The sequence below is a fragment of the Gossypium hirsutum genome, chromosome A08 (genome assembly GCF_007990345.1).
Source record: "Gossypium hirsutum isolate 1008001.06 chromosome A08, Gossypium_hirsutum_v2.1, whole genome shotgun sequence".
NCBI lineage: Eukaryota > Viridiplantae > Streptophyta > Magnoliopsida > Malvales > Malvaceae > Gossypium > Gossypium hirsutum.
In genome coordinates, this window is record NC_053431.1 from 4570587 (window position 1) to 4595007 (window position 24421).

General features: G+C 30.0%; 3 protein-coding genes across 7 annotated transcripts; all 3 read left to right on the forward strand.

Annotated features, from left to right (window-relative positions):
- Positions 1 to 958: 958 nt before the first annotated feature.
- LOC121204896 (proline dehydrogenase 2, mitochondrial) lies at positions 959 to 5634 on the forward strand. Its single transcript, XM_041075678.1, has 4 exons — positions 959 to 1519; positions 3456 to 4101; positions 4184 to 4424; positions 4913 to 5634. Exons 1-4 carry the CDS (start codon positions 1022 to 1024, stop codon positions 4956 to 4958), a joined length of 1431 nt encoding a protein of 476 aa, XP_040931612.1. The 5' UTR covers positions 959 to 1021; the 3' UTR covers positions 4959 to 5634.
- A 6950-nt stretch (positions 5635 to 12584) lies between these two features.
- LOC107930507 (EVI5-like protein) lies at positions 12585 to 19122 on the forward strand. Of its 5 annotated transcripts, none has more exons than XM_016862173.2 (10): positions 12627 to 12720; positions 13256 to 13317; positions 13457 to 13654; positions 13808 to 14003; positions 15481 to 15651; positions 15732 to 15848; positions 17425 to 17622; positions 17736 to 17795; positions 17881 to 17979; positions 18754 to 19122. In XM_016862173.2, exons 3-10 carry the CDS (start codon positions 13524 to 13526, stop codon positions 18823 to 18825), a joined length of 1044 nt encoding a protein of 347 aa, XP_016717662.2. In that variant the 5' UTR covers positions 12627 to 12720; positions 13256 to 13317; positions 13457 to 13523; the 3' UTR covers positions 18826 to 19122. The 5 variants fall into 5 exon arrangements, with proteins under 5 accessions (XP_016717664.2, XP_016717662.2, XP_016717661.2 ...); XM_016862174.2 differs by having other exon boundaries at positions 12652 to 13025; XM_016862175.2 differs by lacking the exon at positions 13256 to 13317 and having other exon boundaries at positions 12585 to 12720.
- A 1225-nt stretch (positions 19123 to 20347) lies between these two features.
- LOC107930521 (WD repeat domain-containing protein 83) lies at positions 20348 to 22748 on the forward strand. Its single transcript, XM_041075680.1, has 2 exons — positions 20348 to 20495; positions 20957 to 22748. Exon 2 carries the CDS (start codon positions 20980 to 20982, stop codon positions 21877 to 21879), a length of 900 nt encoding a protein of 299 aa, XP_040931614.1. The 5' UTR covers positions 20348 to 20495; positions 20957 to 20979; the 3' UTR covers positions 21880 to 22748.
- Positions 22749 to 24421: the final 1673 nt, after the last annotated feature.

The window sequence follows — 24421 nt, forward strand, 5'->3', positions numbered from 1 at the left end:
GAAATTTTTACAATTTAACCCCTATAGTTTCAAACTTTACTATTTTATGCTCAAATTTTCATATTTCATAATCATTAATTTAGTCACTACATCAATGTTTCGGATTTCACTACTCAAACCCTTACTTCAATTTGGTCATTACTTCAATTTTTATCAAATTAAATCATTTTTCAACTTAGTCATCCAAATAATATTCAAAATAAATATTTACCACTTTCAATTTAATTAAACATAAATTTATATTCTCTTATGTACGAAATTAACAATTAAGCTTAATTAAGTAAATTAAAACTAAAACATGATTAATTAAAATCTAAATAAGCTTTATGAAATAAACTCAAACAATGAAAAAATAATAAAATCTTAAATATATGTTTGTTTCATCGAAAACAACTTTTATGAAATATTTTCAGGAAATTTGCTAAACAACAAAAAATATTTTACACAGATTCATTCAAACACTTAAAAATATTAACTTTTCTAGAAAAATAAGTCATTTTTCAAAAATTATTTTCAGTGAAACAAACGTAACGGCCTTATTCAAAATCCAAACGCTACTTAACTCAACTTAAGTACATCAAGTAAATTAACAATAATTATAGAAATCGAAAAGTAGGGTTAAATTGAGTATCAACTATATCAAACTAAATCCAAAATTTTCGCTTCTTAAAAAGAATCATTAAGTCAAATTTATTTCCAAAATTCCATGAAACTCTCATCATCCAACATGTGTATCATTCTCAAACAACACATAGTTTCAAAGAAAGTCAACGGTCCAAAAAAAAATCTTTACAAGTTTTGGGAACCTTAATTAAGACAAAGATTTTTGCTTTGTTTTCCAGTCATCAGCATGTCTAAAAGCCGTCAATTTCGTTTTTTAATCCAGTTTTGTCGGTGTTTATAGTAAATTTATGATTTTACGTATATTTTCGCCTATATTTAGTGTTCCCCCATTTTTGTTTCACACATTTCATCATATAATTATTTCTTTCTTTCTTAGTAGAATTAGCCATCCCTTTCCATGGCCAGAAGGCTGCTGCCGGCGACCACCCTCCGCCTCTTCAACAGGCGTTTTAACTCCACCGTCTCCACAGCTACCGTTTTACAGACCCTAAAACCCGAACCGGCAGCTTTGACGATCGTCGACCTCGATGATCACCGGAAGCTTTTCGCTTCGGTTTCGACGTCGAAGCTGCTACGTTCGTCGATCAACCTTGGGTTGACCTCTAACGAGACGTTCGTTGATTTCGGAATGTGGGTTATGAATTCTAGGCTTATGGAAACCAGTTTGGTACGTGATGTTATATTGAAGACAGTGAAACACACGATGTTCGAACATTTTTGCGCCGGCGAAACGACGGAGGAGGCGGGGGAATGCGTGAGGAAAATCCATGACGCTGGCCTAAGGGGGATGCTTGTATACGCCGTCGAACACACCAGCGATAACACCGGTTGTGATCGGAATTTGGAAGGGTTTCTTCGTTGTGTTGAATTCTCCAAGTCCCTCCCACCTTCTTCTGTAAGTGTTCTTTTTTTCATTTTTATTTGCTTCAATAATGAACCATTAAATTTTTATTTAATTACCTAAATAAAAATATTGTGATGTAAATCAAGTTTTTTTTTAATATTTACTTCACTTTGACATATAAGAAAATTCATTTTTAAGTACTTGATTGTAAAATAATAATAGATTAAACGTGGGTAGTTGTTTTTCTAACTTAGGATTAACTTAAAAATTTAAGTTTTTAGGCACCAATAAAATTTTGCCACATTATCAAATTTTAAAGACGTGAAATTATTATTATGCACTCATCCATAGATAAATTATTTTATGGACCTTTTCCACCATATTATTTACGGTTTATTTTCAATTATTTCACAACATGTCAATCATTTTTTCCATGTCATTTATACAAAATTTTGGTAATTTTTTACTTTGAATCCCAACCCTAACCCCTAACTCTGAACTCTAAACTAGAATCTCGAACCATTGAATCATGAACCCCAAACTCGAAACTTGTAACACCGAACCTCGAATCCAAAACCCAAACTCAAACAATGAACCTTAAATCTCAAACACAAACCTCGAACCTCGAGGTTTGGGGTTTAAGGTTCAGGGTTCTGGGTGAAATAATTACCAAAATTATGTGTCAATGACATAGAAAAAATTAAACAAAAATTACTAATTTTTTTAAAAATTTGTTGCACAAAAATAAAATAATTATTAACTTATGGAAAAAATGATTAAAATTTGTAAAAATAAAAAAAATATGTTTTTTAATAATTTAAAAAATTAATTATTTTAAGTAGTTTAATTAAAGTTACATTAAGGTAAAAAAGATATTAAATATAGATGAGTGTATAATTATATTTTGTTATCTTTAAATTTTAATGACGTAGCACTATTTTATTAGTGCCTAAAAACTATATTTTTTAAGATGATGCTAAAGTAATTTATTCTTCTTTCTTTAGTATTTTTAGTGGTTGTTTACTTTTTATGTAATTAAAAAAACAAATATTTTAATTTTATATTTGTTAAAATTATTATATTTGTCAATTTAGCCACTACTTTTCAATAATCTTTCCTTGGTCCCCCTTTCCTTGGTCCCCTCCTTTATAAATGGCCAAAAAGCTATTTATATTTAATTCCTTTTCTAATTAAATTAATTATACAAGGCACCTTTTAGAATGGTATTAATATTTAGCCATGTTTATCATATGGTTTTAATATTTTATACATTAGTTTTTTATAAATCGAATAGTTGAGTTGGTGTCACTTTAGCTGGTGGCAATAAATTAATTAATCGTATAAATCATTCATAATAATTACATGATTTTAGGTAAGCTATAAAAATATTCACTTTTATTTGCTTAAGATTATATTTTAGTCATTTATGTTTGAAGTGTTACTTTTTAGATATTTACGTTATCGTTTTGTTACGAAGTGGTCACTATATTGTTAAGCTCCATTACCTCCATAACCGCAGTCTTATGTGGCAGTTTAAATGGGTTTTAAATGTTAATTTGGATGCTCAACGTGACAGTCCAAATTAAATTTATTTAATTAAAAATCTATTTTCATCCCAGCAATTGGACATCAAAGTTGATATTTAAAACACATTTAGACTGCCATGTAGGATTGTTGTTAGGGAAGTAACAAAACGATAAGTGACTAAAATGTAATCTAAGGCAAACAAAAGTGACTATTTTTATAGTTTACCCTAATTTTTTTAAAAACTTTCATTATAATTTCAACAATTAATAAATAATTTGAATCTTGAACCCTAAGTTCAAATCCCATCTCCTGCAATTATGATGTGTGAGTTTTCTTTCCTTACGTGAATTTTGTCTAGTTCTTTTTGTATTAGTCTAATTTATCTTGTACTATTAATACAATGTTTTCAATGCATTATTTCATGTTTTTTTTTAACTATCCTATTAATCCGTGACAACAGGTAAGTTTCGTCATTGCAAAGATTACAGCAATATGTCCCATCAGCCTTCTTAGAAGAGTTAGCGACTTACTGAGATGGCAATACAAAGACCCTTCTTTCAACCTTCCATGGAAGCTCCACACTCTCCCAATTTTCTCCACTTCAAGTCCTCTTTACCACACTCTTCAAAAGCCTCCACCACTAACTCCAGAAGAAGAGCTTGACCTCGAACTGGCTCACCAAAGACTCCAAAAACTCTGCCAAAAATGCGTACAAGAAAACATGCCTCTATTAATCGATGCCGAGGACACGTCCTTGCAACCCGCCATCGATTACTTCACTTACTCTTCGGCCATCAAGCACAACCGAGACGGTAACCCTATCGTTTACGGCACGGTCCAAGCTTACTTGAAAGATGCGAAAGAGAGGTTGTTTATGGCATCCAAAGCTGCTGAAAAACTAGGAGTTCCAATGGGGTTCAAGCTAGTAAGAGGCGCTTACATGTCGAGCGAAACCGAATCGGCTTCTTCGTTAGGCTATGATTCCCCTATTCATAATAGCATCGACGAGACTCATGCGTGTTACAACGATTGTGCTGGTTTCATGCTCGAAAGGATTGCTAATGGCAATGATGCAGTCGTCTTTGCAACTCATAATATCGATTCAGGTACTAAATTAAGTTGTCCTTTTCAATTTTAATGGCTTGGGGGATTCTTGAAAAATAAACAAATGGTGTGTGTATCAAACAGGGAAGCTGGCGGCATGTAGAGCAAGAAATTTGGGGATTCAGAAAGGGAATCGGAGGCTTGAATTTGCACAGTTATATGGAATGTCGGATGCACTTTCGTTTGGGTTGAGAAATGCAGGCTTTCAAGTAAGCAAGTATTTGCCATATGGACCTGTGGATATGGTAATGCCTTATCTTTTAAGGAGGGCTGAAGAGAATAGAGGATTGCTATCTACTTCAAATATTGATAGAGTACTCATATGGTAAGAGATAATTAGGATTTTTTTTCTTTCTGATCACAAATTCCGCAAAAGATCTTAGGATTTCATATCTAAATAGGTGGTAAAATCAATCAAATTTTAAAAAATTCGTTGGTGGGCTAATTAGTCTAATCTATTGTTCCGATATCCCAACCAATTTTTGTCCAATTAGTTCCACCGATCAGTCCAGTTAGATTCCAAAATCCATGCAGATGGGATGCAAATGGTTTGTACCTTGGTTTATAGTGTCAATTTGCAACAGTTTTGTTAAAAGAGACTCTAACATACTTCTTACCTTATAACATTAAATCTAAAATCGATTTTCTAGTTTCCAGCAACGGTAAACACTGTCAAATTTTTTTGAAATATTTTTTAACATCAATGATAAATTAATCTTATTTGTAACTACTTCAGCAGCTAATTAGGGTTTTTAATAGAAGAGTACAGTGTAATATGATGTTTATTGAGACACCATGGATTTGTTTGTGCAGGAAAGAGTTGAAGAGAAGAATAAAGAGCCTGGAATTTGGTAGGTAGAGATGAGGGGGAAGGGTTGCTTGAAGGTAGAAATGGGCATACGCTAAAATGAAAAGCTTTTAGCGAAGTGACAGGACAGTAGCTTTAGTTGCGGGATGGCAATTTCAGCCTTTAATTTTATTTTATTTTGTTTTATTTATAAATATTACATATTTAAAGCCTTTACCGATGAAGCTAATTAAGGCTTCGTTTGTTTCATTGAAAATAATTTTTAGAAAATAATTTTTGAAAAATAATTTTTTTTGAAAAACTAATATTTTTTAGTATTTAGATGAATATGTCTAAAATATTTTCTGTTGTTTGGTAAATTTCTTAAAAATATTTCATAAAAGTTGTTTTCAATTAAATAAACATACATTTGAGATTTTCTTATTTTTTATTGTTTAATTGAATTTATTTTTATCTATAATTTTATATTTTATATTGTTTTTGCATATATTAAAAATATTATATTAAATTCTGATTCATTACAACGTTATTTTTTAATTACTTGACTACTAAGTGAGTATTTTTTATTTAAAAATGTTACATCAACAAAATTGATAAAAAAAAATTAACGATGTCAACAGTTGGACTTGATTTTCAAATTTGAAAAATAAAGGGACTAAATTCTTGAAAATAAAAGTACAAAAACTAAATTACGAATCTGTGAAGTGTACATGAACTTATGACATATTTTAACCTTTATACTACAAAACATTTATTATTAATATATTTATAATTGTAATAAATATTTGTTATTAAAATATTAATATTGAATATTTTCATTAATACGTAATAATATTATTTAAAATTATTATTTTTAAAATTTATTATTAAAATAAAATTAAAATATTAAATAATTTATTAAAATAATAAATTATATTTATTATATTAGTAATTTATTATATGACTAAATATAAATAATGAAATATTTATGTTTAATAATATTGAAAAATATAATATTTTAAATATTTTTAAAAATAAAAATAAAATCTATTATCAATATAATAATATTAAACTTGATTTAAGTTAATTTTTATATAAAAATAAAATTATCTATAGATGAGCTCTTTTCCGGAAGATGACTTACGCTTTTCAAAAGGGTAAGTCATTTTATAAGAAAATGGCTTATTTTACCTTGACTTGTAAGTTATTTTCCGTTAACTAAACTATTTTCTGTGAAACAAATACAGGAAAATGCAAAAAATATTTTTCGTAGAACTTTTTATATATAAACAAACGGACCCTAAGTCTTAATTACATTGGTATGAACATTATTATCAATGTAAGAGGATATAAGTTTCAATACTCTGAAGTGCATTATCCTCCTATACATAATAATATACGGAAGTATTTTGCATATTAAAATTTTTATTTAAATACTCATTTAGCTCCTAAATTTATCATTTTTTCTCGATTTGGTATTTATGATTTTTTTATCCTGAATTGATATTTAAATTTTTATTCCACCTACTATATTAGTACCTTTCTGTAACGGTGTTAATTTTTAATGACATGACAATTAAATATTAAGGTTTTTAAATTTCGTCTACTATATTATATTTATTTATTGGGTCGAGCCGCCACATCATCAAAAACTTACGCTGTTACAAAAAAGTAATAGAATGAAGGACGAAAAAATAATTTGAGTATCAAGTTGGGATAAAAAAAAACGTAAGTACTAACTTGAGAGAAAGTGACAAATTCGAAGGCTAAATGAATATTTAAACCTATTTTTTAAAATATATTTTATATTTAAAAATTAAATCTTTTTAATACAATATAACTAATTATTTTATTAATAATAATTTAATAAAATGTAAATAATTGTTGTAACTAAATTAATCCATTGAAAATAAATAATACAAAAAATTATTATATTCATTTTATTATTATTTTATTTTATAAATCCATATTTTAATATAATTATAATTATAATTATAATTATATATTAATACAAATATTGAGATGGTAAAAAGTTTTTAATGGTAGAGGTAGAGACACAATGAATGCATCTCCACTGACTAAGTTATGGAGATGCCTTTTTGCATCGCCAACCCTAGTAAGACATACTCAGTGTTGACGCATTTGGATGCGTCACCAAACTCTATAGTGACACCATTTCCCATCTCTTTAGAGTTTTTAGTATGTCACTATTGACCTGTTTTTTTGTAGTATGAGGTTAATTACTATAGTGAGATTGAATAGTGTAACGGTGAGATTAAAATTTATGTTGGGATATGTGTTTAAATGCAAACAACGTAAGACAAATCATAATGAGAAAGCAAAATAATTATTAAATATATTAAATTAAATTTAAAAAAAATATAATTTTACTATATTTAATTAATAAAAGTAAAAATATTGCATATTGTTTGAAAATCATGAAATACAATAAATACTATAAATAATAATAATAATAATAAAATAAATTATATAAAATTATTATAGTAAAGAAAAAGAAAAGGAAGACCAACAGTGGGATGACACAAAAACCATTAATAAATATTATTCCAATGATGGGTCTTTTAAAATTATTTTATATAAAGTGTTGAAATAAAACAACCAAAAACTATTTTTTGAAGGTAAATTATTAAAATAGTCACTTCTATTTATCTCGGGTTACATTTTAATTATTTATATTTGAAATGTTACGTTTTACTCACATTATCGTATTTTAACATTTTAGTCACTGAACTGTTAATTGTCGTCAATAGTGTAACGGTAAGTTGACGTGGCACGTTAAATCATTATTTCAAATGAAAATTTTAGATTAAATTCAACAATTGGTCCCTATATTTTTTTTCATTTTGAGCAATTTAATTTTTTTTCTTTTATGTTCTTTTAACTTTTCCTTTTTTTTCATTCTCTTCTGCTTCTCTCTTTGTTTTCCTCCCTTCTTCATTTATTTTAGCATAGTTTTTCTATGTTTTTCTATTTGTTAAAACTAGCCACAAGCACGCACTACTACAAAAATTAAATTGTTCAAAAAAATAAAGGTATAGGGACTAATTTTAACAAATGAAAAATATAAAAAAAACTACGTTAAAAGAAATAGAGAAGAGAGGAAAGCAGAGGGAGAATCAGAAGAGGATGGAAAATAAAGGGGAAAAAAAGAAAAGTTAAAAAAATATATAAAAGAAAAAATTTAAATTTCTTAAAACAAAAAAATATGAGAACCGAATGTATAAATTAACTTAAATTTTTGTTTGAAATGATGATTTGACGTGCCACGTCAGCTTACCATTACACCATTAACGACAATTAATGGCTTAGTAACTAAAATGATACAATGTAATAACGTAAGTGACTAGAACGTAATATTTCAAACACAAGTGACTAAAATGTAACCTGAGGTAAACAAAAGTAACTATTTTGATAGTTTATCCTTTATTTAAATTGAGATTAAAAAAAATCATTACTTAAAATAAACTAAATGCCTTAGGGATCAAACCTGTGATAATTGACGAAAATTTCTAAATAAGTCCAATAAGATGACTCCTACCGTTTCATATGTGATTTAATTATATTAAGTTTATAGTTTTCAATCGCTATAATTGTATTTGAACCTCATTTAGGGTATGTTTGGATGGGTGGTGCGGTGATATTAGATACTATAGTGATACTGTAATGTGAGACAAAAAGTAAGCTAAATGCACCGCATTCCATCGTCCATCTAAACCCACCCTTAAAAAAACTACGTTCAGAGTGCATTTTATGTAACAACGTAACTTTATTGGAAATTTTTCGATAAAACATAAGTTTTTTTTAACAACTTTATAAGTATAATACAAATCACAAACAATGTTTATCTAATCAATTAAAATTAGAATCAATTCGGTAGAAAACATAACAGACTAAAAACCAGAGATATCTAGACTTAGATTATAACAAATTTTGATAAGGCTTACATAGGGTAAAAACTTGAACCTAGAATAGTCTTGAAGAGAACACACGCATGACATTTATATACAGTGAGATTCGGATTTAGACATTCAAAATCTCATCATCGATAAAACGTAAGTTGATTGTGATTTTTTTTGTTTTAAGTATTAAACTGCTAAAAATTAAATAGATGGAGATGAATTTATATATTAACCCAAAGATTATTATGTAGCACCAAACTATTGTTGAAAGTTCAGTATCCATTAGTATACAAGATAGTAGTGTACACGTACTAATGGTACCAATTTTAGGGTAAAGCGAAAAATATTGGTATTGCACTGTTTTGGTTTTATATCAATAAGGATCATATTTTTTTGGCTTAATTTACAATTTAGTCATTATTCTCGCTTTTTCACTTTATTTTTTTTTACTTTGATATTTAATTTAAACAATCATTTTAACTTTTTGCAAAAAAAAAAATTAATTTTTAATGTTTATCAATAAATTAATTTTTTTTAATTTTTAAATTTTCTATTGACATGACATATAAAATAAATGCCATACTGTCAAATTTAGCCCTCAACCTTTTTAAAAAGAGTGAAATTTGACCATTGATTAACCTTTCAAAAAACAGTTAAATTGTTGTTTCTTAATGAAAATACTGACTAATAGGGTTGAGAAAAACATCGACCAAACCGAAAGCCAAGGACGATTTATGGAATGCAAGTTCAAAAATCACAGTTGCCCAAAATCGAATCCAAGTTTTTTATTTAATATATAATTTAATTTAATTTTTATAATATAAAAATATTTTTTATTTAAAATAGTGAAAATAATTTTTTTTTTGTTTTTCAGAAATATCTATAAAAAAAACTTTGAAAATTTGTCGAATAATATTCAAAATTCAAAAAACAAAACTCATTTTATCAAAATAAGTTTAAAAAATAAAACAAAAATAATATGGAAAAACCGAGAACTGAACCGAGCTAACCGAATTATGATGGACAATTAAAAAAATCTAAAAAACCTAACTGAATTGAACTGTTATCACCACTACTTACTAAAACGTTAAAACATTAAATATAACAACCCGTGTGATAATCCACATGTACTCCTGCTAATTTTTTTAAAATTTTTATGAACTTTTTTATAATTTATTTTAAAAATAGTTTTAGAATTTTAAATTATTTGTTGTTGTGTCATATAAGATAAACAATATGATGTCCACATGAGATATATGTGGACTGTCACATAGATTATTATATTAATATTGTCAAAAAAATGTTTTAATCAGCATTTCTATTCAAAATGACGATCAAAATCTTTTTTGGATTTTTTCTATTCTTCAAATGGGACAGATAATAAATGTTTTATTTGTTGTTTGAGTTCTAAGATTTTGATTGAATTTGTGTTATGTTTGCAAGGGTTTGGATGGAGATTCAGCATTGCTTGTTTGTTCATGTGAAATTGTGGTAAGTTTTTGAATTGGCTTGGGATGGAGTTTCTACAATCTTGTCTTGGGTGTTTTTAAAATGGTTGTTCTTTTTGACACAACGTCTAGAATTATTCATAGTCCTTCCCAAATTTATAAATAGGAGGATAATGTGCTTTAGCGCACTCAAATCACGTCTACTGCATTGGCAACAATGCTCCAATCGAGCTAAGGCTCAATCGACACTTATTTCTTTATTTTTAGGTGATGGTTGATTTCATATTTTTGTTTCAATTGTTGCATCACTTATCCTTGGGCCAGTTCTCCTTTTCGGGTTCTAATGAAATTTTATTATCTTTCGTGAGAAAAAAAAGAAAAAAATAGTGCTATATCAATATGAAGTATACATAAACTGTCATACATGTCAATATCTTTAAAAAAAATTAATATTTTAGCCATCATTTTTGTTAAAAAAACGACTTGACTATTTTTGAAATACTATGACCAAATGTAACTCAAAAAAATAAAAATCAAATTGACAAAAAATACAAACGTTAATGACTAAATTTATCATTATACCTTTTTTTTTCTCAATAAAATCAAATAATTTATTGAATAAAAACAAGAAGAAGAAGAAAGTGTGGTAAGCTAGACAACCAAAATCTATAAACTATATTAAACATGTTCATTGGTCGGGTTATTTGTTCAAGTCCATCAAATCACCCGAGCCATTCATCAATCTTAATAAATCATTGTTTCAACTGAGATCACTCAGTTGTTTCATTTTAATCCTAGTCTCATCCTTCTAAAAAAATAATAAGAAATTGATTGCCTAAAGTTTTCTTAACATGAACATCAAAAACACCATCCATCCTGAAATTTTCATGATTTCTATTAATCTCGTAGAATCCACTAGTAGTCCACTTTTTAACAATTTCTACTAAATAACTAACTCAACCGTAACTACCTAATTAGGAAAATTTGAAAACAAAAACCCTCACATTTATATAGGGTGTGACTCAAACCTGGATCTTAAAGTTTTGAGTACCTCGACCTTATCATCGGGCAAAAGATTTATTGGAAATTTTATTATTTTTATTTTTAGAAATTTAGTTTTTTTTTATTTTTTTAAATTTTAAATTATTTAGAATTATTAAATAATTCTATTGAATTCAAGTGTATTATAACAATATTTTTGTACTTTTGTATTTGGGTTGGTTTGGAGATTAACTCAGCTTTATAATGACTAAAATTGATACAACTCGAAAATAACAATTTTATAAAAGAAAATACTCTTAAAATAATATTTATTATTTTACAATTGTGTTGGGAATAGACTTGATTATAGATCAGGCTAGGTCGAGCCGATGTAAAAATTTAGGCTCATTTTCTAGGCTCAAGCCTGACCTAGAAAATAGGTCTAAAATTTTGTCTAAACTCGACCCAAATTAAAAATTCTAAACCCGAATCTGACTCGACCCGCTTGTATTAAATTTTTTTTAGATTATTATTATATAAAAATAAATTTAAAAAATATAATTCATCAAATACACTAAAAACATTAAAATAGATGTTCCCAACAAATTAGAAATACATTTAAAAAAAAGTTTTATATTTAAGTAACACTAACATCGTTGCAATTTAGTAAGTAAAATGCCTTTAAAATAGTAGCAAAATTAATAATATTATACAATATTCGAACAAAATAACGATAAAATAGTAGCAATATAAAAACAAAATGACAACAAAACAACAACAAAATGATAGCAAAACAACAATAAAAAGGAAAATTTAAGTTGATTCGGGCCTATTTTTTGTATAAGCTCATTTTTCGAGCCTATAATTTTCTCTAAACCCTCTTACTTTTCGAGCGAGCATTTAGGTCTTGACAAGTGATCTAGCTCATGATTAGGCCATTATAGGTTCTGATAAGCTCTTTTGGAGACAATGCCTATAATTACATATAGCTCCCAACCTATAGATAATACATTTCAACGCACTCGAACCCCCATCCTACTACATTGACAATAATGTTCATGCCAATCGAGATAAGACTCAAACAATAACATTTGTATTCTTATTTTTATGTTTTTCAATTTTTTTTGGGCATAGATTAAATTGTTGTGAATAGATTTATTAAATCAAACTCAATTAATCATTATATATATATAATATAGATGTATCAATTTATTGTTGCATTTGCCATAAATAACAACACTATATTAACAAAATTAGATGATGTAATAGTAGTTTAACTTCCAATTTCCAAAATTCAAAAAATAAATTATTAATAACAATCTTCACATGAATAATAGTTTTAAAAAAAAATAAATGGATGCTATCGTCTCCTATTTATGTCAAAGATCCATTAAGCAACTAAAAAACATTTATCTCAAAGCAATGTTAATTATGATAATAGGAGGGGAGGAGCTTCATGCTTGATGGGATTAGCCCGTTCTACATGTACGGTCTAGTTGAGCTCCGTTTCGTTTGGTGAAACAATGGCAACAGAAAGAAACCCTTAACTAAACCACCATTCTTAGCTTTTCTTTTTAAATTATTCTATTACTAATCCATCGATTTTTGCACAATTGATCAACTCTTCTTCGATCTACTCCTCAAATTCCACCAAAAACTCCTGGGTTTATTGAATTTTTTTTAATATTTTCTTATATAGGTTTTTTGTTTTTTTTTCTCTTTCAATCGTGATTCATTGATTGATTTGGCAATTCTGGGATTTACCCATTTCATATTATTGTGAAATATTGGTGGGGTTTTGATTTTCTCCTCGTGATCTTCTTGTTTGCATTTATTTGCTTTGATTATGAACGAATGTTCAAATTTATCATCTTTTTTTTTTATAGCTTTTTTTTCCTTTGCTGGATTATACTTTCCTTGTGTTGTCTGTAATGAATTTGGCATATTTTCTTATTGATTATGATTATTATTTTTAATAATAACTATTATTTTATGGTGTATGCTCATAATCTTTTTTCAGAAACCAATGCTCTCATATTATGCTGTAGATATCATTTTTAATAGCTTCAGCCTGCTAGCAAGGTCTGTTGATTCGATACTTTCATCATTTTAGATTGTCTCCTTTGTGATAAATAGAGTTTCCCTTTCAAAGTTAACTTACCTTTTTCTTGGTTAATTGTGGTTGTAAGCTTCATCATTAATTTCTTTTGACTGTTTTCAGATTGTTCCTTCTCAAAGGTTAGAAGAGAGTTAGCTGGTTTTCCTCTTGGCATGCTTGAATTAGTGAAATGGACAGGAGTAGAGGAATCAACGACTATGAACCTGGACCGGTTCCTTCAGAAAGCCGTGTGGACAGATATGGGTTTATAAAGCAGAATGTTAGTAATAGTAGTGCTGCAGAAGGCTTAGGAAAGAGTAGGTTAGTTTTCGAATGCAAGAGGTTATCTTTTTCTTTAATTATTGTCTATCAAGCTCTGTAAGGTGATATGAGTGTAGCTGTCTTTATGATTTTATACTTAGTACTAACAAACATTGATTTTGGTTGTGTTTTATGGTGATTATAAATTTCCAGGGAAGCTAGAAGAGTTAGGAAATGGAGGAAAATGATTGGGGTTGGTGGGAGTGATTGGAAACATTATGTAAGGAGAAAGCCTCATGTTGTTAAAAGGCGTATAAGGAAAGGAATTCCCGATTGTTTAAGGGGTCTTGTTTGGCAGTTGATCTCTGGAAGCCGAGACCTTTTGCTGATGAACCCAGGGGTCTATGAGGTACTTCTTTTTATTTCTTGTAGGGTTTAGCGTTGTTTCGTTAACAAACTGTATATTATTCTGAATGCTATAGCCTTCACTTGACTTTCCTTTCCGTCTTAACATGTAATATTACTTATTTCTGCTAAGTTCTCTAACAGGAATTGAAAAAAAAAAAATTGGCCTTCTTCCTACCTCGTTATTAATTTTTGTTTATCCTATATTTTACACTCTGTTTTCTATCCCAAATGCAACCTTTAGGTGCTTAATTCTAACCTCATGGATACTATTTTCTTTTGACTTGATCCCCAACTGGAAACTTGTGTTATTTTATTTGCTAAAATGCATCCAATAACCTGAGCACTAGTGAATTTTAGCATTGCTTCCAATTTGTAACAGAACTGGTTTTAATGCCTGTGTTTGAGTTTATTGGAACTGATGGCAGGGGAACTTATAATATAAATTAGAAGGAAAATTTCTATGAAGTTTTTAATATGATCGCGTTGGGTATATTTGGAAGTTCCCATAGAAGGATGGGTCCGATGGGATAATATATCATAGTATTCTGAAATCACTGTGTGTGCGAGTATTATTCATGATTGCCTAAACCAGCAGTTAATCAGTTTCATCTTAGTCTTTTAAGCAGGTTTCTCTAAATCATTTCATGAGGATGAGGTCTAAATATTTAAGTAGCGATTCTATCTAGTCCGCCAAAATATTCTTGATTTGAACAATACCATGAATGAAATCATTTTGGTTGGAGCTCTATCCCTTGTATAACATGCCATTTTGTTTGGGAAATACTCTGTTTGAATCCAATTTGGATTTCATTGGTAGAGTCAAAGTTCAATTATGTCTGGACCAAACCCATCCACACATCTTTCAGCACCTAGGTGGTGAACCAAAAACAGTTTCCAAGTGCTCATTTTGGGGTTATAAAATTGTTGTGGTTTAAAACAAAAGGCTTGTTAAGAAGGTTTGGGAACAAGGGTATTATTTTCCTGCAGGGTGACTATGAGAGCATGGATTTCTGAAGATCTGAGAATAGTTTTCAGTTTCCCTGTTGTTTTTAGTATTTTTAGTAATGTTCTTGTTTATTTGAATCATTATGGACGCCAGCCTTGACCTTAATATTGTATAACTTTATTGAGTGAATGTAAAAATCAATATTGACAATTCTAACTTCATCGTGAAATGCTTATGAATTGACTGTTGGCATTATGTTTGGTGTTTATAACTTTTGGGTTGGATTTTTGTCCTCATATTTATTCTTGCTCATTGGTCGAGGGTGCATGATTAATGTAATGTTGTTTTGATGATCAGGATTTGAATTGCTGGAAAAGTTCTTCTCTCATTTGATTTCTTTAGGGAGAATGTTTTTCTTATTTGGACTCAAACTATTCCTTAGCTTAACGGGTTCTTTTCTTTCGTTTTTTTTTTCAGATTTTTTTCTTATATAATGAAAATGTTCTCGTTGCACATGTTTATGTTGTTACAGCAACTTGTAATATATGAGACATCTGCTTCAGAACTAGATATAATCCGAGATATATCCCGCACCTTTCCGACGCATGTTTTCTTTCAGCAGAGGCATGGACCTGGTCAGAGGTCCCTTTACAATGTTTTAAAGGCGTACTCTGTCTTCGACAGAGCTGTTGGCTATGTCCAGGTTTGTCTCATGTCATTGGGGGGCGTCGTATTAATATATGTCTAGGTTAATTGTGCTCTCGGTTTTTGTTGAAAATGCAGGGAATGGGCTTTTTAGCAGGTCTTTTACTTCTTTATATGAGTGAAGAGGATGCATTTTGGTTATTGGTTGCATTACTAAAAGGAGCCGTTCATGCTCCTATGGAAGGATTATATCAGGTATTATTGTATTTAAAACCTATTTTTACTATCTACAATGCTGAATTGACCATTTTATGTTGTTAATGGTTCATTAAGGACTTAGAAAAGATTGTGATACCACTATCTCTTACTCAGGAATTGACATTTGGCTTTATAGCAGCTTATATTAGCTTCTGGGGTTAGGCTTTAAATTCATATGTTGATTTTATTATGTGTTCTCTGACTGAACCATGAACTTTTCCTAGATTAATTTGCTAGGGAACTTTTATATTTATATTATAAATTGAATCTATAGATTTACATCTTTATTTGATCCCATAGCATGCTTATAGTGCATATATCTAGGCATTCTTGGTGAAAAGAGCATTATGTTGAAATGAAACAAGTTGTAGCGGTCTAAAATTTAAGAACTACGCTCCACGCTTCAGCTTCTTCCAGTGTAATCTCCTCTCATGTTGGTATAGGCATATTGCTGTTAGGTTGGTAATTTAGCACATTTGGCATTCTACTCTAGGATAGTAATCTCAACAGCGTCTTGATGGAATAAATGCTACGAAGCAACAAAAAACCAAACCAGAGGTAAGCATAGAGAAACTTTTCGGTTCAACTATTTGAACCAACCGGTTCAATAAAATCTAAAGACAAATATTAACTAAAAAAGAAAAAACCAGAAAACTTGGAAAGCTTCATAAAATAATAAAATATACAAAAAAAATTATACAACTAGCATAGAATCCAATACAAGGTACAAATACAAAGATAAGAATACTGCCGAGTAGCCAATTACGAACATATAACTTGCCCATGGTAGAGATATAATGCTAACTTACACAACCGGTTTTGAACATTAAGTGATGAGAACTTAGATCTTTGAATCAGACCAGATTGGCTGGTTCAATCAGGAATCGGCTGGTACTTGGTTCAATCATATTAATATAACTGGAAATTTTGCCATCCAGTTTAAACTAGCAAGAGGGAACCAGTTAACTTGGAAAAAACCCATTAAAATTGGAGTGTTGGCTTTTTTTATTCCTTTTTTTTTTGGTACAGTGGGACAAGATCCAACTGATTGCTCAAAAGAAAGCAGGACGGCAACACTAAATGTATCCCTTTAGAATGGCACTGGGATGCCAGTGATTGAAGGAGGACGAGGCACTACTGTGAATCATTTCTTTCTTGGTTTGGCTATCATGGTCCAGCAAAGAAAGAAGATAAAAAGAATAAAAAAGAAGAAGAAGAAGATAGAGTGGCATCAATGTATTCCTTAGGTTAAATCGTCTTATATTTCAATGACAATCCAAGCTTCTGTGCAAATGTGGTTTTTAGCCCAAATTATTGAAACATCTAGAGAAGACTACAACCCATTGAAACTGTTCCACAACAAAAGTCTCAACTGTTCTTGTCATTTCCTTCCGCTTCCAGAGACTCAACTGTTCCTGGTTGAACTGGCTGGTCCCATCCTTTGTTTTTCATAATTGATTGTAACACAACTTCCTTGGAATATATTATCACTGGCGTTTGATGCATTTTTCTTGAGGCATTCAATCAAATATATATTGTTTCATTTCTCTGAAAATTTGTATGCACTTGATAGGTGGGGCTGCCTCTTGTACAACAGTACCTGTTTCAGTTTGAGCACTTAGTGAGGGAGCACTTGCCAAAGTTGGGTGAGCATTTTAGCCGGGAGATGATAAATCCAAGCATGTATGCTAGCCAGTGGTTCATAACTGTATTCTCATACTCTTTCCCATTTCCTTTGGCTCTTCGAATTTGGGATGTATTTCTCTTTGAGGTTAGTGGTTGGAAATATGATATAGGTTCAAGCTGTTGAATTAATTACATGACCTGGAAATTGGTTTGCAGTAAAAGAAAAAGACAAACAAAATAATTTATTTTATTTTTCAGGGTGTTAAGATTGTCTTTAAGGTTGGTTTGGCCCTTTTGAAGTACTGCCATGATGATTTGGTAAGTAGTTCAAGACCTCTTTATTTTCTCGAGATCCAACAAACCATTTTATGTTGCATTGATACATTGTTACATTGTTCATCAGATAAATTTATCCTTTGAGAAACTCATTCATGCTTTGCGTAACTTCCCGGAGGATGCAATGAATCCTGATATATTGCTGCCCATGGCTTATTCAATCAAGGTTCTGTCTCTCTCAACCCAAGTTTTTATGGCATTAAGTACTTTAAAATTTCTCATTTCCATTCATTTTTAAGATCCGCATGTACCTTTTCTTACGGCATGATGGTCTTTAGCCATGAACACTTATTTGAATTATGTACTTGATCTATATTGGTTTTACGAATACCAGGTGCCTGAGCTGCTCTGGAATGTGTGTAATGTGCTTGAAATTTCTGATCTTGAATCACCTGTTGATTAGTTAATATAATTTTTGCTCAAAAGGCTATTGGTTAATTTGCTCAAGTGTATGTTGTAAACAATGAGAACCTTGCTAACGGTTTCTTCTTAAATGTTTTAGGTCAAAGTATCATTGAGGCCTCTGTATTAGGATTCAAATTATATTTTGCCCCCTCTACTAAAAAATAGGCAAATTAGTCCCTGTATGTTAGACCAAAGAGAAAATTAATCATTTCTGTTAAAAATTTCATCCATCTGTACTATTAAAAACTAGTGTGGCTTATGAAATAGCCGGATAGTGACATATGGCATGTCACTTGTACCTTATGTTGACATACAAAGATCAGTTTTTAATGTTGAAAATAGATGAAATTTTCAATAAAAATATCAATTTGCTCCTTGATCTAACTTAGAAGGATTAATTTGCTCATATTTAGTAGAAGGGCAAAATGCAATCCGACTCCTAGTACAGAGACCTCCATGATACTTTTATCAATGTTTTCTAGTAATGAGTTTGAATCATTAAGTACTCTTATATTTATGTTTGAATGGTGATTAGGTATCCCGGAGCTTAGGAGAATCGAAAATCGAGTACGAGAAGCAAAATAGAAAGCCGAAGATTGAAGCATAAACAAGTGCATTGAAGGTTGTCCATCTAAGCAACCATTCTGCCTGTACATTCTTATTCTCAGTTGTTCTTTTGCTTTTATATTGTGTTATAAGAAGAAGCATATGATGCTAAATACTGACTTCTTTATAGACCTATTTAGTTACTTAATCATGGTGTTCTTTTCTTCTTCTTTTTTTTTCTTTTTAATGAGATGATATGCATAAAATTGTAAAAAGAAAAAAGTTAAATTCTGCTATCAGTTCTTGTATTTAAATTGTGGATTTAATTCATGTATTATAATTTGATCTTTTTTTTTTCTATGCTTGCTTTATTTTTAAAATTTCAGTCATTCACCAAACTATATAACCTTTAAATCCATTTTGTTAATTCCTGATGTGACAAATATATATGTAATGTCATGTTAATTTGTTGTTTTCATATTACTCAATTTTATTTAATGAAATTAACGACTATCAATTGCATTAAATTTGAAATTTCAAAATTTGAAAAAGTATAAAGATTTAGAATGATCTAATTAAAAAATACAATTGTACTCATACTATAATTAGACCTGATCATGGGTTGGGTTGGGGTGATGTAAAATTTTAGGCTTGTTTTTTAAGCCCAATCTTGACTTGGCCCGAAAATGGGTTTACATTTTTGCTCAAGCTCGGTCTAGATTAAAAATGTTAAACTCGAGCTTAACTTGGTTTAGCAAGCAAATGTTTCTAAAATAATGGGAAATGAACAATAAAATAAGAGTTATAATAACAACAAAATAATAGTAATTAATAGTAAAATGACAACAAAATAACAACAACAACAAAATTTAGGCTAATTCGGGATGGGCTAGGGCTAAAAATTCCTTTTTTTTTCCTTGAATTTTTTATTTAAATTTTATTGACTACATTTATATTTATGTTTATACATAATAAAAATTATAATGTATTTTTAGGTTAAATTTCAAATTCATTATACTAATTGTTTTAAATATCAACATACTAACTTATAATATGCCACGTTTTATAATAAATTAGTTTAATATCTTTTTGGTGATTTTAATATATAAAATATATTTAAAAATATCATATTATAAAAAGCTTTTTAAAAAATTAATATTTTTAGATTTAGGTACTTATATAGTTATATTATGTAAAGATGAAAAAAATTAACATAAATAGGAAATCAAGAAAAAATATATAAAAAAATTTAAACGAACTTAACTTCAACTAAATTAAAATTAAAAAAAATAATTTTCTTATCCGATATTTGACATTGACCGTTAAATTGACTTGAATCTAAATTATATTTTTTACTCGTCGATGGGTATTGATCTACTATAATAATCGTCGAATTGTCACTTATAACTCGTTAGTCGAAGCTTTTTTTAAAATAAATTTAATAATTAAATAACTTAAATAAAAAATTTTAATAGTTTAATAATTTAAATAAAAATTTTCGGATAATTTAATAAATATTTTGTAATTTTTAAAAAATTAAGTGATCGTGTAAGAATAGCTTACCCTTCTTAATAAGTAAAATTTATCCTAATGGTCCTTCCCTTTTATGTTTTAGAAAAGAAAATCTGCTTAGCGTCTTTATAATAACGAGAAAGGTAAGAGCTGCTGCAATCTCAATCTTCACAAAGTAATTCAATTAGAGTTCCAAGGAATTCCGAATCTCATTTCTCAGTAAGTTTTAATCCATTTTATTTTCAGTTTTTGAGCTTAATTACTCTATTGTTGATGAAATTAGATAATAAAGCTGATATCTCATGGCTAAAGCTTCGTCGTTTATCCTAAATTTCCTTAGGCTAAATCCTAGAACGGGCCAAAACCCTAATACCCAAATCAGAAATCTCACTATAGAATAGAAAAAACTAACTAGTTTTATGGTTAAGGAACTTGTAGAGAATCAAAAGCAATGTGAAGAACAGTTGAATGGTTCCGTAAACCAATCAAATTTAGACATTGTTAAACAAATTTGCAAGATTACTAGACAGTGCCTAGAACTGATATCCCATGGCTAAAGCTTCACCATTTATGTTAGGCTAAACCCTAGAACTGGCCAAAACCCTAATACCCAAATCAGAAATCTCACTATAGAATAATAAAAAAAAACCTAACTAGTTTTATGGTTATGGAATTTGTAGAAAGGGAAAAAGAAGAGAGAAAAATGAGCACATCGGAGCTGCCAAGGAAAGAAGCCAATGTCCTAAAAGGCCACGAAGGTGCGGTTTTAGCAGCCAGATTCAACAGCGATGGCAATTATTGCCTCAGCTGCGGCAAAGACCGCACCATCCGTCTTTGGAACCCCCACCGTGGCATCCACATCAAAACCTACAAATCTCACGGCCGCGAAGTACGCGACGTCCATGTCACCCTGGATAACTCTAAGCTGTGTTCTTGTGGTGGAGACCGACAGATTTTCTATTGGGATGTTTCCACCGGTCGTGTTATTCGCAAGTTTCGTGGCCATGACGGCGAGGTAAACGCGGTGAAGTTTAATGAGTATGCATCTGTGGTAGTATCTACCGGTTATGATAGATCGTTGCGTGCTTGGGACTGTAGGTCTCACAGCACTGAACCCATACAGATAATTGACTCATTTTCGGACACTGTTATGTCTGTTTGTTTAACCAAGACCGAAATTATTGGTGGGAGTGTTGATGGAACTGTTCGAACATTTGATATTCGTATCGGTCGAGAAATATCAGATGACTTAGGGCAACCTGTCAACTGTATCTCATTGTCAAATGACAATAACTGCATATTAGCTAATTGCTTGGATTCAACTTTACGACTTTTAGATAGGTCCACAGGTGAACTATTGCAAGAATATAAAGGACATGCTTGCAAGTCCTACAAAATGGATTGCTGCCTAACCAACAGTGATGCGCATGTAACTTGTGGCTCTGAGGATGGCTCGATTTTCTTCTGGGATTTAGTAGATGCATCTGTGGTTTCAAAATTTCGAGCTCATTCATCAGTGGTAACAAGTGTGAGTTACCACCCGAAAGACAACTGTATGATAACCTCCTCCGTGGATAGCACTGTTCGAGTTTGGAAAACATGAGGTTATGAACAATCAAGCTTGTCACTTCTTATTGCATCCGAGTTGCAAGAACTATGGAGGTTTGGTACCTGAGATTTAGCTTAGTTTTCTCTGTAAATTGTTGTTAAATGATGGAACCATATATTTTTCCATATTAATACCCCAATGCACTTCTTTGGTTTGTGAGAATTCTCATGTCATCACATCTTTGTTTAGAACTCTTGGCTTCACATTTCCCCTCTTTTAATTTTTCGGGACCTGGTTTTTTTGAGAGATTTTGAGGCAACAAGAGAATGTGGTTTTCGCTCTGCGTTTCTTTCATTGGCTGTGGTCGGAATACGAGTTTTCTACGGACTTTGACTCACATATCAGAAAGAATTTTTTTTTCATCAGACCAATTTTGAACCCAAGCCAGGTTCTTTAGAACGCTACTTAAGATGTCTTTGTGAAAACAAATCAGTTGAAGAAGGTATAGATGTGCTCTCCATCTTGACTGAGATTGGTTATTGTCCATCAATAGAGACGTGGAATTTAGCATTATTGGCTTGTCTTAAGGTTGGTAGGAACGATCTTATGTGGAAATTGTATCAGGATATGGTAGAATCCAGTGTTGGGGTCGATATTGATGTTGGGTGTTTGATTCAAGCCTTTTGCATTGATGGGAAAGTTTCGAAAGGCTACGAGATAGGTTGGTGCCGGATATGTTGCAGAGGGAATGGAAAGGTTCAGAGAGACGCTGAAGAATCAACTCAAACCGCGACAAGATGCTTTCGAGAAACTGATTCGATCTCTCAGAAAGTGATAGGTTCCATGATTCTTTACTTCTTTCAAAATTTTATGCTTAGATTAGGATATGCACTTAAAACAAACATATTCTATTCTATTGTTAACAAGTTTTGTCAAAGGAATGCTCATCTTGTCGGAATCATGTTAAAGTGAGGTCCTATAGTAAATGCTCTTCTAAATTAAATTTGATTTTAATTATATTAAGTATTTATTAGTAAAATATTTTATGTAAATGAATTTATAGTGGCATTCCAATAATGATAATAATGAATGTAAATTATGAGATAAATTGAGATAAAAAAAACTTAAGGCATAATGTGAAATTTAGCACTCAATGTTTATATTTTTTATCAATCTGAATTTCTTTTATCTCAAAACGAAAAAAAAAAAAACCAGAAGTATAGCTTAATGCTGAAAAAAGAGATGGGAAATAATTTTCATATTTAACGTAACATGTTAGATAAACATTATCCCATTAAAGGTACTTAACGGTTAAGTGATCATCTTATATCGACTTGATAATATTACTGACAGTTTTGTAAGATTTAAAAGGTGAATATTGACTTGATAATGTTTACTGGCAGCTTTGTAAGATTTAAAAGGTGAGTGATCGAAATGAAATTTTATTTAAAATTTAGGGACAAATAATATAGTTTACCCAAAAAGTATTGATGCAACATGCAAGTCTAAAAATTAAATATGCAATTTAATCCAAATGGACCATCCTAGAGGTATCATATCTTTGGAAAACTGCAGAGTGGAAAGTACATTCATGTCTTGTCATTATTCTTATCGAAATAGTTGTTTTAAAGGTCATTTTCAGGATATATAGAAAGTATCTTATACTAATCATTAGTATTTTTATATTAATAATTTATATTTAAAATATTTTAATTATTATTTCGATATCTTCTTAATTATTTTTTATTTTAAGATAATTTCGTATTTATTTAAGTAGGGAAAGTAGCAAATTTGACTTTATGTATTTTGTCAAATCTTCTAATACAATATCTCTACTTTGAAAATATTTACTTTGGTACTTGAAGTTTGATTCTATCTAAAAAGGAAATTAGCACCGATAGACGTAGGTACCATATTGATAGATGGAGTAAAAATTCAAGTACCAAAATAGATATTTTTAGAGTGAAAGTATCATATTAAAAGATTTAATAAAGTATAAGGGTCAAATATGAAATTATCCTTATTTAGTGTAATTATGAGTTTTATATTTTCATTAGGGTTTTTTACGTGGGTGATTAGAATTTAAAAAATCATAGTGCTCGCAATTCGTTGTTATTTATATGTTATGATATGAATATACTACACCAATTCATTATGTATAAATGATGAGATTCTATTGATGCAAAGTCAATTCCAATAGACTTATTGGAGGGTCCTATTGGCTTGCATCTAGTAGGAATTGAACATACGAATTCGCCAATTATGAGTTAGGTGTTTTAATCATTCAGCCATAGATGCTTAGCGGGGATCTTCGTACATAGTGAATAACTAAATTCCAATTAAAATGAAATCTTTAGGATAAACCAATGCAATTTAGGAGGAATAAATGAAAGGACATCAATTTAAATCCTAGATTTTCGAATTGAGAGAGATCAAGAGTCCTCGCTATTTCTTAGATTCATAGACCCAATTCAATTTATTGGGATCTTTCATTCACATTTTTTTTCCACCAAGAATGTTTTATAAAACTCTTGGACCCCTAAATTTGGAGTATCCAACTTTCACACAATTCACAATGTTCAACAAGCAATCGATA

What these genes read in the sequence shown, in the direction of transcription:
- LOC121204896 (XM_041075678.1), top strand. Translation starts at nt 1,022, where the DNA reads ATGGCCAGAAGGCTGCTGCCGGCGACCACCCTCCGCCTCTTCAACAGG. An exon ending in AGTCCCTCCCACCTTCTTCT is followed by an intron (nt 1,520 to 3,455) that starts GTAAGTGTTCTT and finishes CCGTGACAACAG; the next exon opens with GTAAGTTTCGTCATTGCAAA. An exon ending in AACTCATAATATCGATTCAG is followed by an intron (nt 4,102 to 4,183) that starts GTACTAAATTAA and finishes TGTATCAAACAG; the next exon opens with GGAAGCTGGCGGCATGTAGA.
- LOC107930507 (XM_016862175.2), top strand. Translation starts at nt 13,524, where the DNA reads ATGGACAGGAGTAGAGGAATCAACGACTATGAACCTGGACCGGTTCCT. An exon ending in GAAGGCTTAGGAAAGAGTAG is followed by an intron (nt 13,655 to 13,807) that starts GTTAGTTTTCGA and finishes ATAAATTTCCAG; the next exon opens with GGAAGCTAGAAGAGTTAGGA. An exon ending in GAGCTGTTGGCTATGTCCAG is followed by an intron (nt 15,652 to 15,731) that starts GTTTGTCTCATG and finishes TTGAAAATGCAG; the next exon opens with GGAATGGGCTTTTTAGCAGG.
- LOC107930521 (XM_041075680.1), top strand. Translation starts at nt 20,980, where the DNA reads ATGAGCACATCGGAGCTGCCAAGGAAAGAAGCCAATGTCCTAAAAGGC.